This window comes from Coturnix japonica, chromosome 2 (genome assembly GCF_001577835.2).
Source record: "Coturnix japonica isolate 7356 chromosome 2, Coturnix japonica 2.1, whole genome shotgun sequence".
Taxonomy (NCBI): domain Eukaryota; kingdom Metazoa; phylum Chordata; class Aves; order Galliformes; family Phasianidae; genus Coturnix; species Coturnix japonica.
In genome coordinates this window covers 27,621,042-27,636,815 of record NC_029517.1, presented here as the reverse complement: position 1 = coordinate 27,636,815, position 15,774 = coordinate 27,621,042, and the positions used below count along the sequence as shown (strand labels likewise).

Sequence of the window (15,774 nt, the reverse complement as noted above, 5' to 3'; positions counted from 1 at the left end):
TAGGACTGTAATATCCATACTTTGTGCAAGCATGTCTTAGACTGAAGAACAAAAGGCTCTTCAGACATGGACAGCAAAGCAGTGCAGAGGAAAACAGTATGAGCTGTGCTTAAGGTAACTGCTTTTCTTGGTCGCAACATTAATCAAGTTTCTTGTAACACTGACTAAAGTACAGTGTTATTGACATAAGCAATCTGCTATTGATTGAAGTTCCTGCAGATATTGCCTGTCTTCTTTTCTTACTCTGACGTAAAGTACACAATACAAATAAAAGAATCTCAACCTTGCAAATGCAAAGAATTCGGGAGTGGTTTGTATTCGTTGTTCCCAGATTAGTACATAAATTACTGCAGGATTAACTGGTAAGAAAATAAGAGTAAAAAGTATTAGTTTTTATTTAAGAAATAACATCCTATCTCCAAGTACCATCTGCAACCTTAGATTTCTTTCTGTTTCCGTATTAATTACAGCAAACAAACATGAAGTGCAAGCACATGGCTTGCCAACATCGTGATGAAGATGTAGGTCATTGGTAACCTCTCTAATTCTCTTACTTGGGGACTTTCCCCAGGAAATTCACATTGACCCATTAGCCAGGAGCAAAAGTAACTGAGTTCTCTTTGCAAAGTGACTGAGTTCCTTCAGATGAAGCTGTTGTATTTGTGATTGAAAATGTGGGAAAATGTAAGATGGTAAGTTAATAATATGGTTCTGTATACTTATAACCCACAAAGTAACTGAAAGCAATTCTGTTTATACATTTCCAAGTTAATTGGAACTCTTTTGTTTTGCTAGAACTAATTCCTGCAGGTACATGGTGTAACATACCTTGAATTTCAAGGAAAAATAATTGATTCTGCTTTGGTTTAGAATTATTATTTCTTTAAATAATGTTTTCTCAGAGCCATAGAAATACAACCATTGTTAATCAAACTATTTTTGGAACATATTCAGCTTATGCCTTAATCTTGGATTTCAACCTTTTTCTTGGTTTATTAAACAAGTTTAAAAACAATCTCTAACTATCAGAGAAGGCTCAGATGAAAAATCAAAGTTCTCTTTGGACTCATTCTTTATATTTTTGCTACATAAAATGAGAAATTGTCACCAGATTGAGAAATTAGTGCAGCCTCATTTCAGACTGTCAATCACCCTATTTTTTGGTTAAGAAAAGAAAAATATTGACAGAATACATACATATCTAAGTTGTTGTTTTTATTTCTGTTCTTTCTTTTTCTTATGAAATCAGTATGAAGTCAGTCCACCTTCACTGCTGTAGTATCAGAATACCTTCCTAAAGTTACCATGAACAGTATTACATTTAACCTTGCTTGTAGAATCACGTTGTTACATTGCCTTATTTATTTATTTAATATTTAAATAGCTTGGATCCTGCAATTTGATTCTGAAATGTAATAAAATATTTGACAGTGGATTTAGCTTTCTCATACTTTTCCTTGCCAAACTCTGTTTTTTGTTTTTTGTTCTTGTTTTTGTTTTTTTCTTTGTAAACTACCAGTCAGAAGTTAAAGATTCAATTCTCTCTCCTTTGGTTATATCTATCCATGAAGTTGTTTTCACCTCAAAAATTTATGAGAAGTATTTTACCCTTAGGACTCCAGTTTAATAAGAAAAATGTTACTGCTGCATAACAATAGTTTGGGCAACACTGTAGAATAGAAGCTAAGAAGAAGAAAACCAAACCAGGCAAAAAAAGGCAAGAGATTTCTGTGTGACCTTGGGCAGCACACATACCCAGTTTATGGTTTCTATTGTGTTGGTTCAAGGATTTTGTACAAAAATTGAGCTGTTTTTTCCTAGGCTGTTTGGTACATGTTAGTAACTGCTTGTGACCCTATAACCCTGGGCTATGTTCTCATGATGTCTTAATGGTGCCATGCCTTCTCAGTGCCTCAATGTGAAACTTCCACAGGAAGTAACAATTTGGGAGGAGACAACCCTGGGGTTGCTGGCAGACTAGTCCCATTCCTGTCAGGGCAGAAGGAACAATGCAGAGGGGACAAGGACCAAGGACTTGCTGATGTCTTGTCCTCTGCTCAGCTGTTATATTGGTGTGTCACCATTATTTCAGCTTACATAGTCATATTCTTGCCAGTTAAATCCTTGCTATCATTCACTCAGGGAAGCCCTTGTTCACAGCATCTCCTCCTGAAGTGCAGCAGGGTGTCAAAGGCCACACAGAGCAGCTGAGGTGATTTGGGATGAATGTGGTAGTGCTCAGCAAGCAGGGAAAGTAGCACTTTGTGACATGCCTGACTGGGCCTTGCTGTCCTTGTGCTGATGGCTTCACAGCAAGTTCCTACACCTGGACTTGAGCACCAGAATCAGAACAGATCTTGGGTATGTTCAAGGCTGCCTTTGGGAAAGTCACAGGACTGATCATGTCTGTGAAGCTGCCTCCAGCTAGGCAAGGCCTAAGTATATTCTGACCTCTGCTGTTATTTTCTTATGTCTTGTGACAGTTCTTGCTTCTGGCCAGTGATGACATGACATAGAATATTTTCCTGTCTGGTTCTGACATATGGTGGACATCAGCCTGTTGCGATGTTTCTCATGCATGTTCAGTAAATCCCCTTTAAATTCCTTATGAAATAAAAATTGCCTGAACAGTAATTCTGAATGACGGTGAATCAAGTTCTGTTCTGCAGTTTTGTGGACATAAGTGATTAGCCTGGTGTGATGGACAAACTTTAGCTTAACAGGGGAAGATTGTGAGAAAGGACATTTTCCATAGGAAATATGAATATAAATTATAAAAGGAACATTTGGAACTTCTCTGATATGTAATATAAATTCCATAAGCTTTTTGAACCCAATTCATGAGTGGGAAGAGAGCATGAAATTCAGAAAAATTGCATAATATTTGGTCTAATATTACTGCGTGACACTTTTGGCCTGAAGTGATCTCGTGTTTTTGTATTTCAAATTACCCATGGTCTTTCTCAATAAATTTAATTAGACTTCAGAGATCTTCCCGCTAATGTAGATGAACTCTATAACTGCAACAACAGGAATTAATCAGAACCTTGGGAGGGGAGAAATATAAATACTTTAAGGAGAAAAAAATGCAAGATAAAAGCTTTTAGGATGATACTGACAATGAGCCAATACATGCCTTCATCTATGTATATGCTGCTCCCACTGAAGCTAAGGGGATTTGTAGATGCCTCAGAGAGGGTATGTGGTCATTTGCTTTAGATGACAAAACACTTGCATGGACAGATGGGAAATATGCATTCATAAATCAATGTATGCTATAAATTTCACTGTACTGAATTTCCTTATATAGTTGTTTTTATCGATGAAGAAGATCTGTCTGCTTTGTAAAGGAATTTGGAAATGGCAGTTTTTCATTTCCAACAGATTGTTAGTAAATGATTGCTACCAGTGTCATTTTTCACTTGCATACTGAAGGCCTCTTGAGTTAAATGCAGGGAAATAAAGACAATGTATTTTTTGAGAAATGACCAGGCTCCACACTTAACAGACCTATTCAGGTTAGAAGGGATCCTGCAAGGTATCAAATCCAAACTCTTGCTCAAAGGAGGATCAACACTTTATTGCTTTGGATTGCACAGAACATTGTCCACCTGGATTTTGAATGCACTGAAGGAGATGGGAACTGGAGCCTTTCTGAGCAACCTTTTTCTGGTGCTTATTCACCCTCAGAATGAACAGTTTTCCATTTCAATTTCAATTTATGCCCACTGTCTTACCACTGAGAAAAGCCTGAATGCCTTCTTGGATAACCACCCCATAGGCTCTGGTAGACTACTTTTCAGCCCCCTGAAGCCTCTCCTTCTCTGAGGGAGTCCAGCTCCTTCAGCCTCTCCTTGATAAGCAAGTGATAAGTCCCAACTATCTTGGTGGCCCTCCACTGAACTTGCTCCATGTTATCAGTCTTTACTGACTTGAGGCCCCCAAATTGGATGCACTATCTAGATTTCATCTGACAAGTGTCAGTACAGACAATGTCCTCCATCTTTTTACTAACTACACTCGTGTTAGTACAGCCTAGGATGCACTGGCTCACAACTGTCTAACTTTCATCTTGTATCCACCAGGAATCCCAGACCCTTTCCAGCAGATCTGCTCACCCACCAGGCAGACCCGAGCCTGGATCACAGCAAGGGGTCAGCTGGCCCCAGGTGCAGAACTTGGCATGCATCCTTTCTGAGATTCCTGTTGGCCCATTCCTCCATCCTCTCAAGATGTCCACCTTAATCCAAATATTCACCCCATGTGGAAAAACCTTAGAGATTCATCCTGTGGAAAATATCTTAATAGATTTCTGTCTTACTTTCAGAGCTATCCCAATAGTCTTTTTATATGTTTAAATTTTCCATTTTGTGGGATTCAGCAAATGTAGGAGTGCATTTAGGTCTCTGCTGTGCCAGAAGGAATCTCTGCCAAAAATTTTAATTTCAGAACTTTAGATTTTGAACAAAGCTTAGGGGCAAAATAATGATTTCCCGCCCCAGAGGGTCATCTTAAAGGTAATAGTCACTGTAGCAGAGGACATTACTGACAGCAGGACAGTCCAGCAACTGTAGTTGCATATAAAAGTTACATATAAAAGCTACATCATATGTGTGACTTCATCGTACTGCCATAACTCTGATGCATAACTTTGAGACCTCCTCAGATTTCTAGGCTCTAAGTTACCCTATCATCAAAAAAGCTGTTGTTGTTTTTTTTTTTCCTCCAAAAAATACTTTTTCAGAACTTCAAAGGTAGGAAGGTACAGAGATCAAAGAAGGATGAAATAATTCACAGGAAACCAGGCTCAGACACTGGAGAAACATGTGTTGTGAAGCAACAGGTAGGTAGCAGATTTCCTGAGCAACTGCTGGAATGCTGTGGGTATCTTCCTTGCTATGGGAGCTGTAGACTAGACAGAAGGCAGAAAATCTAAAATGAAGTTGTAGCTGCAGAAGATATAGATCTATTAAAGAAATAATATGTTTCATGGTTTGTTCAGTTATAAATTTTATTGTCTCATTAAATAAATATTTGTTTCCACATCCTTCACATAACTGTGTAGATTACAGGACTAATTCAATATCCCCTTTACAAAATCTTCCGTTTTCTAGAACCCTCTGTATAGAGACAAGACATTAATAAGCTAATCAAGCAGGAGCATTCAAGGACAATAACCCATCTGGGAAGAATTTGAGGTGGGATGTGTGGGAGGAGGCCACCCAGACACAGGTATAAAGCCAGAGGCCAGGGGCAAGATGCCTTGTTCCTGTAGGGTTGGTTCTAGCATGAAGTAAATATGAATCTGTTAGTAAATAGTTTGACAAGATTATTTGTTTTTTTTGTTCTAGTAGAGAGACAGGAGTGGGGAAAATCAGTAACTGTGTTTTTATGCCTTTTATTTTGCACATGCGCTTAGAGATGCTAGTGGAAGAAAAATGGAAGAAGGGCCTGCTTTAGGAGTTGCTCTTGTCTCTTGTGGCTATTCAGAAGGATGAAAGGAAGAAAAAACACTATAAGTTTTATTGGGTTTTTTTTTTGTTTTTTTTTTTCTTCCTTTTTTTTTTTTTTTTTTTTTCTCATGAGAGAGAAAGAATTATCAGCATTTCCCCTGTGGAGTAGCTATCATCTGTGCATACGGCTGTCATGGTGGGATAGCTGACCTAGAGGAAAGTGAACTAATTTCAGGTTTGCTGAACTTCAGGAGTAGCTACACTACTGTAGTTTCTCTATAAATTTTAAATCAGGTAAAACTACAATAATACAGGTACTATTCTAATAGGTGCTTGCAATAATAATTCTAAATTCTAATATCTTTGCCAGAGCTTGCTCAAGAAAAATAGCTTCCTTATCTCAGTAGTTCAAAAGGATAGTGCAGACTTCACATTGTTGGCAAGCACCTTTGTTGGCCTAAAGAAGCAGTAGTAACTGGGCCATAACCAAGGAAGGAGTAAAATCTGTCAAGATAAAAGTACATGAATTCCATCTGAACTAGGTCACCAAATGTATCAAATAGTGTAAATGATATCAATTACACTCAGTAACACACTTTTCTTCAAGATACCGAGTTACGTTGACAGTAATTTGATAAACTTTCTTTCATAAAATAACAAAGTTTGAGTACATTTTTCATGAATGCACTGGAAGAAATGCCAGTTAACTCAGTGAGCAAAATTCCTGGACAGTACAGTGACTTTTACATGGCATTGTTTTCAGGTAGTTCAAATACCAGCTAATTTTTCAGTGAGTGAAAAGAGTATAAAGAAAATGTAAAAATACTAGAGTTGCTTGGATAAACTCTTTGTGATCCAGGAGGGAACATCAACTCAAATAAGCTTCTTACGTTTTGCCTTTTGCCTTACCAAACAGGTCCTGGAAGTTACCAAGTTTTTAGATTTTTTTTTTTTATTTTTTTTTTGTTTGAAAATTCATCAGACATGTTATCTTTTCGTTCTCTTTTTTTTTATTCTTTTCTTGTTTGAAACCAAGACACCAGACTCACAGTAACAAAAAATAAACCAGGTAAAGAAATATATTTTTTCTTATTTATAAAATCATGACTATGACCCAAGAATCCACTGTGCAGGATGCTGAGTTTGTCTTCCACAATTTAGGTGCAACGTGCGAGACAGCAGCTAAAAAAGGTAAACAGGAAAGTGCAAAGGCTCAAGGAGATGAATACTGGGGAACACTTCAAGTCATGATTTCAATGTGATAGCAGCATAGCCACCAAGAAAAACTTGGATAAGTATAGGAAATCTTAAGGGAAGATCCTCCTATGCAGGAGAAAGTTTGGGAGGAATCCCATTTGAAAAATATGTTTGTGAGTCTCTATCTGGATATGTAGTAGATATTAGTATATAAATCTATACTGTCTGGTCTAACAGGTTATACAGAGATGGATTTCTTGATACTGAAGAAAAATTACTTTGGATGGAATATGCAGACATAAAGAAATACATGAAAAAAAATACAAAGAATGATGGCACTTAAAATGAGTGGTCAGATCTGACTTTTAACACTGGAAAGAAGAGGAATATGACCACATCTGACCAGGCTGGGAGGTGCTCTATTTAGCTTTGCTTTACAGAGTTGGACTCACTCCTGTCTGCTCAAAGACAAAAAAAAAAACCACGTTCTTCTGAAGATAAACGAGCTGTTCACTGATGAAGCCTTCTGATTCAGTGCCTCTGATTTTCAAGGAAAGCATAATTTCAGATGGCACAGTTTTAAGGGAAATCTGGGAATGACTTATTTTTGCTGGCTTTTTTCTTTTTGCTTGATTTTTTTTTTTTTTTAAATTTTTATTTTTTTCTTTTTCTTTGCACAGGAACCCAGGCACAAATGCAGAGTGACTGAAGGAAAGAAGACAACCAAATGCTGTAGAGAGCACCAGGATTAACCTGTAGAAGTCTTTAAAAGTTCTATTTTGTCAAAAGCAGAGTAAAACAAGTGTTGTCTAGAAATCCCACATAAAATTGTCCATTGATTTGTCTAATTTTCATTGCAGCTCAATTACATACTTTAAGGATCTGGTGAAAGACTAATAAATAAGAAGAGGACGTGAAGAAGAACAGGAACTATGAGTAGTTTGGGAAGCATGGGAATCCCAGTCAGGAACAGGTCCTGGGCTCTCCAGATTGCTGAGGCATAAACAGAGGCTTAGGATGAAATGTTGGTTAGGGGCTCAAAAAGGGAACTTGGCAAGCTGTGAAGCTGGAAGAAGTACATCATATGCCCTGATTTCAATAAGCATAATGTGATGTCACTTGGCAATGTTATGTTTCTTGGTTAATCGTTTAGTTTTATCAGCTTGCACGCACATCATCTTATTAAACAGTAACTGTCCTTCATTAATCATTGAGTTCGAGGCCAAGAAAACAGCTAGAGGCCATATTATTCTTGGGCTCAGCAGATGATGAACGATTTGCAAGAAGGAACGTTGCTTTCTGCCACCCACCACTATTTCCTTGAATAAAGGGCCGGGAGATGATAATGCTGGGCCACTAGAACTGATAAATCAGACTTGCAGCCTATGCCTAGGTAATGTAAATTCAGAACAGGCAGAATTTGGATGAACACAGGACTCCCAAGCAGAAGCGTCAAGCCAATGAACTGCAATGCGGATACCTGTGCCCCAGACACAGCTCCAGACCATTCAGGTTTCTGTAAAACTATATTTTCTGTTTAATTCATACAATAAATTTAAACTACTTGGTTTCAAGCCCAGGGTAGCAGGAGTGTGTTTCCAAAGTTCTTCTCTTTGTTGTAGACCTGGAAGGAAAACAAACCAACCATTTCTCCGATTAACTTCTAACTAGTTAAAACCAGCCTGTTAACAAAGCTTTTATTTGTTATTCTAACAATTGACTTCTGGCTGTCATCACATGTATTCAGATCCTTGCTCAAACCACTGTGCTGAGCAGATAACTTACATGCAGCAGCCCCTAATTTTCTCTGTGTATCAGGTCACCCGCCAGAATAGGAATCATGCAGGGAGACAAATTGTGTAATAGCGTGCACGTACATGACTGGTGTCAAAAAAGTGGCTGAAAGAAGGATCTTTTTCCTCCTCCGGCTTTAGAGGCTGTAACTTAGGTTTCATTCCTCTTTGGAGAGCTGGAGCAGCAAGCCTTTTTCTGGTCAATGGTATCTGCAACAAAATAGCAGTTGCATTACATTATAGTCAGTCAAATTAGAGCATCCTTGTGCCCTCACCAACAACTTCATGGGCACAAATGAAAACTGGCTAAATATGATGCTGCCAGTGTCAAACCCCTACCTCCTCCTGCAAATTTTAAGGTGTATAGGCGTGTTTTCAGGATTTCAGGACACAGGAAGGATGGAAGGCTTCATACAGATCACTTACCATCATTCGACAACGTAGAGAGTAGGCATAGACTTGGTGCCAGTCTGTCAGAGATTTAGGATTAGTGTTACCACTGACTTTGAGATTTTAAATTAAGCAGCAAAAAGCAACCCTGTGTCTGCAGCTCAAGATGCTTGAACTGTGTGTCTGATCCAGGATGTTTACTCAGAGGTGCTGACAACATTAACATTCTCTCCATAAAGAGCTGTTGTGGAAAATGTGTTTTTCTCTGTGGGAGTGGTTGCATGTGCCTGCTCTGTATGTTAGTATATGCTTACGTATCTTCTGCCTCTGCAAAAGGAAATTCCTCTGCCTCTGCCTCATCAGGCTTAAAATGGGTTTGCTTTCCTTGCCTTGTCAGGAAAAGCAACAAAGATGCCCACATTGCCTTTGTGATTAATATTTTTCTTTCTAGGTTTGCTGTACATCTTTTCCCAGTTTTCGTTGTTGTTGTTATTTTTCTATTGTATTTTTTCTAGTGTATTGTTAAAGCCTGGACACTGCATGGATTAGTGACTGGATCTGTATCAGCCATCATTTGATTCTACCTCTTTCTTACCCCCAGAGAAAAACCTGGATCTTCCTAGGAACATGAATCTTCTTCATGTGGGAGAAGCCCATCGGTTTACCAGTGATTTCCATGAGAAATGTGATGGTGTTACGCAGAGCTTACTCTATTACCAACTCCGCAGGAGAACAGAGGTGTCCCAGCCTACTGAAGTGTGTTTTTGCCAGACCTCATAAAGCAACACGGGTCTGCAGTGAGGGGCATAGACAACACATCTGCAAGAAACTGACCCATATGCAGGACAGGAGCTCCTCTGCTACCAAAGCAGAGCAAAGCAGGATACTGTAACCACCTATTAATAGATAGATTATTTTTTTGTAGGAAGTATCTTCTTGTCCCCATCCTGAACGCGTGTTTATCTGTTTGGCTACATCTGAAAAACCGGGTATTCTTTTTATTTAGCTTGAATTCTCCTGACATGGTATTGTACCATTTGAAAAACAATATAATCATATCCTCTTTATAGACATATTTGCACACCTTGATGAAAACATGTTACTTCTTAAAAAAGAAGGGAGTGTCTCTTCCTTAACTTACCAGAGATATCCTAGGCATTAAAAATATGAAAATTCCATACAGATTAAATATTGATTTTATTTTTTTAGAGAGCAAGTACAATGATGTTGCATTAAAATAATGCTATGTCATACTTGTTACAGCTCTGATAGAAAAATAAACATCTCAATATACTACAGTGTCAACTCATTAATAAATATCAAAATGGAAGTTAGTAGTCAACTGAATTTAATCAACAGCTATAAAAGGATACTATTTTAAATAATAAAATATTCAGTATATTTTCAGACAAACAAAAGTAGTGATTTAAAAGTATCATTTAAAATGGAAGAGGGACAGTAGGAAGTTACAGATATAATTAAACCATCTTCCCTAACATTCTCTATGCATAAAATCTAGGGAAACATTATTCATCTGTATATAATTTTTTTACAAAAGGTAGCACATGTTAAATAGAAAGTATAAAACTGTAGTATTATTAATCATTGTCACATCATTGCTAAATAAGACACTTTGAAGCAGTAGTAGGCAAAAGTGAAGATGTTAGCACAGTGAATTCTTCTAAAACAAATGTCTTCCTAAATGAATCTTTCATCTTTCAGCCTCGCCTTTCAAAATACAAACAACTCGAACACAACACATGTATCATGATGAAAAGTTAGGATCTGAGCTGTTGTTCAAATGAAAGTCTGATTCAGAACTATTTTTTAATAAGCAGAAAAGTCAACAAAGAGCAGCATTTCTAAAACTTAAGAATCTATTAATTTTCTGGGGTCTTTTTAATTTTATTTTAATTTTATTTTTCCCAGAATGACCAACCATTCTGAGCTGGCTTGTACTCAGTGAAATCCCACTGATTTGGCTCACTATACAAAAACACTCACATTCGCTACGTCTAACCTTTTTTGTTCTCTCCATGAATTTCTGTTCTCTGTAATACCAATGAGACATCTGTGCATCGAGAAGTATCAAGATTACCATAGCAAAGTAGTGTCATTCTTAACACTGCTCCACTTCTGTTTACCAAATAGATCTTGCACCTCTGTTTCAAAGGGAGAGCAAGAACACTGGCATCATAGTTCATCCACAGAGCAGAGTAAATGCCACACAGCACCCTTATGAGAAGCACCCTTCCTGTGTACTGAAAACATCACTGAAATCTGGCAATGCAGGTCCTGGGGCTGGGGAGAAGCTGATGGACAGATGCCCAAGGACTTTGCAGAAGGCTTGCTTTCTATCAAGGAGGGCTGCAGCACCCAGATTTACAGTACCTCATTAGGTTTTATGCAAGCAGTGTTTAATGAATAAAGATGCAAACGGGCTGCAGTGTTGATAACGGCAGACTGCACATCATGCATCTTCAAAGTGACAAGGCTTCCTGCCCTTGCAGGTGGAGAAATATGGTCCCAGAGCACAATCTCTGTTGAGCTGCCATGAGGAACAGTGGGTTGCATTGGGTCTGCTTGGGATACCTACTGCAAAGGCATTCCCTACACCCTTCTGTCCTGGGCATTGCTGTCCCTTATGGCCACCACCAGGAGTAAGGGTTGCTTGAAACTGCTTCACATGTTCACTCCCACAGTTTATGCTGCACGTGCATTTAAGTATGCACACTAAGCAGAAAACAAATGTATGATCAGACTGGGAAAATATTTTTTTTCCACCACGGTCTGAAGAATACTTTACATAGTAGGTTTTCATGACATCATAGAAAGGAAAAAATAAGTCCAGTTAGTTATAGTAGCTAAAATGTAAACTATGCCTACACAGCTGTCCTTCCTTTTTAAGGTCCACTTGAAACATTGTTTGTGAACATTAGGGAATTTCAGCCAGTCACAATGAAAATTTCTCACATACCATGTGCACGTTTTCTGGATGAAACAGCTATTTTCCCACACACCATCTGTAGTGGTGTTATTAACTTGCTCATGATGCTTGGAAATAATCAGTGCATAGCATTCTTTTCATCTCTCCCAGGGCCTCCAAAAACAAATCTGAAGATGTATGTGTTTTAGTTGTATGAATGTGCCATTTCTGCAATGTTACGTAGTTAATAAACCGAAGGTAAAAATAATGTGGGATTAGAACTGACATTTTCTAACATGTACAAATCTGCTGCGAAGGGTATGGAAGATCCTCTGTCTAGGAGAAAATCTAGAATAAATGCTGCAAATCAGCAATGAAGTGCCATAGTATCTCTAAGCATACTATTAGGTATAGGTATGTAGTCAAATTATCTGACCTTCTTTCCATTTTTTTCAAGCAGCCTAGTATATTTCAAAATATTCCACTTTATTCAGAAGTTTGAAATATACTACACTGAGGCTAGATATTTTCCCTGTATTTTTACAAGCATCTTTGATGCACAGTACTTTGAAAATTAATCTGAACTAATTTCTTTGTGATATCTCCCATAATAAGCGCTATAGGAAGCACAGGCCTTCTGTGACTGCTGAGGAAATTCCTTGTGAATTACAGGCTGCTTTCTCATTTAAGGTCATGTGCTGAGGGAACACAGCTCCCTAAATAGTGAGGCTTTTGTTGGTCTATTCATCTCCTGCAGCAGCTCTTCTGAAAAACATGGTCAAAGGCAGAAGGAAACAAGCACTGAGTAAAGCCAGAGTTTCTCATGGATAGATTCCATCCTCAGAAACAAAGCCTCCTCCCAAGGATCCTGCTCTATGTAGGCTCCCCATGGGCCTTCTAAAAGCCTTGACCTGTCACATTAGCAACAGCTTATTCTTTTTTCACCAGATCCCTCTACAATACAGCGAAGCACTGAGCAAGATGCAAGAAAAGCCTTTTTATAAAATGCTTCTTTTTCTTTCTTCCTTTCCTTTTTTATTTATTTTTTTAACTTAAGACTTTGTCCTGAAAGCCTGCTGTGTTTGAACAGAGCATATCACACATTCAGGCAGGTGTCTGATAAAGACATACTGTCTGCACTCCTGCACAGGCAGCACTGCAATGACAACAAAGTGCTACAGGAGAAAAGTGGCAGCAATAGGATGTGTCTGGATGATAGGTGGTACAGATTATATCTTTCTTCCACACCAGCTCCTTTGCCCTCCATCTAAATTTAGCTTCCTCTAGCAGTGAAAAAATTAATTCTAGAGACAAAAACCAATACCTGTCACTTCAGAAAGTGGCTTATGGGCTGTTAGGAGAAACACATTTTGGTGAATGTTTTCTGTTCAAAAACAATTATATAATAGAATCACAGAATTGTGGAATGGCCTGGGTTGAAAGGGACCACAATGATCATCCAATTTCAACCTCCCTGCTATGTGCAGGGTCACCAACCACTAGACAAGGCAGCCCATCATAGTTTTTGTTATACAGGAAGGTATTCTCTTGTGAGGTTTTATTTCTTTGTTTTGTTTTTCTAAGCGAAAAAGATGGTCAGATACTTTTTTGCCTACTCAAAAACCGTGTGACAAGAACAATGATAAGTAAACCTTAACAGGTTTTTAATCATAATCCCCCTGAAAACAGTGGTTCAGGTTGACTCTGCCTGTTAGTGCACAGCAATAATCTGCTCTCTACCATCACAAGGAGTTAAAAGGGTGAAAAAATGTTTCTGCTTGAAATTCTAGCTCAAATTCTGTTTTCATGTGAGCTTATATTGGTCCCGTTGTGTTTACAAGAGTTTTGTCCATTACTGAAGGCAGAATTTGGTCCTACAATTATGAAGTCAGTTAGTATGTTCCTCCGCTTCTTTCAAACTGCAGATTCTTTGTCACATCAAGCCGGACACATTTCTCAATGCACAGAAACAAAAATTAAAGCAGTAAAGTACAAAATGAGAAAAACGAATCCTGTCAACTAATTTACGAAGAAAAAAGAGTGAGTGTGTAACATCAGACTTATGTCTGACATACAAAAGGAACAAGACCTTACTTGGCAAAAGTACAAGTAGCTTGCAGACCAAAGACATCTCTGGTGTAGTTTATCAAACTGGAGCTGATGCTGCTGACTCCAAAGGCACAGTCAGCAGGCAGTGGTTACAATGCATGTGGTGCTGGTGGACAGAGGAACTCATTTTCTGTAGCCATGCAGTTTTTCGAATATCTTAATATTCACATAAAAGTTTTATGATGAAAAAAGCAAACAAAGCTAAAAAGTACTTGTCAAATATAAATTATCTTTAGGTGACATGACACACACACGAAAAAACCTACATATATATTTGTCTGTGTGCATCTGTATGTGTGCGTACCTACACACACACACTGGTAACTAAGCACTCGTTTAATCCAGTCATTTTTATTAAGCAATGAGGAAAAGCTAAGAGACTAAAGCAGACAAATCAGTGGAATTTAGTCAACTGAGAGAACTATAAAAGTACCATTTACTCTATTTTAAGAGCATTCGAATAGTTTCACCTATTGCTATAATATACAGCAATGTTAATAATTCAGTCACAGTTTTTGTCCATTCCCACAGAGCACATCAGTACTAGCTAAAAATAGAGCGAGATCAGTGCTTTGTCAGATCTGTTCGTATCTACATTCTATGACAGAACTAAATAAATTAGAATACATTAAAGTGCTACATCAACACTAATGTTCCTGAACAGTAGTAACGCACATTTTCTTTAAAATAAAATAAAATAAAAAAATAAAAATACAGCAGCTATAGTTTCAGACATAGTCACCTTATGTGAATATGCTTACATGTCACGTTGTTACAGTATCCAACAAAATGCATGACACAAACAGCAACAGTCGAGATTCTGACAGAGTGGTAACTTCTAAAAAGAATGGTGGAAACAGACATTTGCAGAAAAGACACTGTCTTCAGAATTCACACTTGAAAGTTTCATTTAATCGCAACTTGCTGATGTCGATATTTATTTCCTCTGGTTTGTCACGTCTGTATGTTACTGTTCTTGTACAAACAGTAGGCAAAAACATCTTTTCCTTGAAGGAGAAGATACAATTTTTATCAACAATTAGCTAACTTTTATGTGCAAGAAATAAATTACCGAATACGATGGCTCTGAAATCAATTACCTTCTTTGATGCAGAGACTCTGTAATCAGCCGAAGATTTAACTTTATTGCTATTTCCCTGCAGAATTATCTGCCTGATGATAAGTACAACAAGCAACCCAATCAGAAACGTAACTATAAAGATTATGGAAAACACTCTAAAGTAGCTTCGTCCAGAAAAACATTCTGCAAGGAAAGGAAAACAAAAGTGTAAATCTTAACATACAGAATAAGCACATTCCTAAAGCACATTTATATTTACATTTACCACTGCATCTTAATGGAGCATAAAGGTAACACAAGCCTGATAAACATTAAAGGAAAGTAGCTTGTGTTGCCATAAACAATCTTCTAAAGCAAAGAACATCACCAACTCTGATAAGACCAAGCATAGAAAAATGCTCAAATATTATCCCTTTAATCTACGGGAGTAGGACTAAGGCTTCGCTGTGCTAGCAACCATGAATTCTCTGCAAACCAATGAGTTTATAGCTGAAATTGAGAAGACAACTTGTTAGAGAGGTTCAGGTACAACACAGTTTGATTTTCATGAGATTACAGCACAGATCACTGGCGAAATATGAAAGAAAATGTAGTTTCTTTATTGCTTGTGTACTATTGCCCTCACTGACCAATGATCTCACACTGTAGGCTTTCTTCTAATTAAAAAGGCCACGAGAAATGTATTCTTAACTAGTTTTCCCATTCAGAAAAATCTTCCAGGGAAAAAGACATACAGAAATGTGACAAGACATAAGGTAACAATCTAAGTCCATTTTTGATGCAGTGTGGACTAATTAAGCTTGATAATATTTTATTAAAAAGTAT

At 37.8% G+C, this 15,774-nt stretch overlaps 1 protein-coding gene and 1 long non-coding RNA gene across 6 annotated transcripts in view; one reads left to right on the top strand and one right to left on the bottom strand.

The window, feature by feature from the left end:
* The first annotated feature begins 258 nt into the window (after positions 1-258).
* Positions 259-14,571, top strand: LOC116653036. Its single transcript, XR_004306422.1, has 2 exons — positions 259-692; positions 7,331-14,571. It is a non-coding gene; the product is annotated as an uncharacterized LOC116653036 (long non-coding RNA).
* ITGB8 (integrin subunit beta 8) overlaps positions 4,998-15,774 on the bottom strand; it is a 51,005-nt gene continuing 40,228 nt past the window's right edge. For 2 of the 5 annotated variants that reach the window (XM_015853799.2, XM_015853795.2), the window contains exons 13-15: positions 14,969-15,132; positions 8,528-8,653; positions 4,998-8,274 (exon numbers count right to left, since the gene is read on the bottom strand). In XM_015853799.2, coding sequence (XP_015709285.1) covers positions 8,221-8,274; positions 8,528-8,653; positions 14,969-15,132 — 344 coding nt within the window. In that variant the 3' untranslated portion in view covers positions 4,998-8,220. Of the gene's footprint in view, positions 8,275-8,328; positions 8,654-10,011; positions 14,876-14,968; positions 15,133-15,774 lie in introns of those variants that run through there. The other 3 variants (XR_001553113.2, XM_015853797.2, XM_015853798.2) reach the window with 3 other exon arrangements.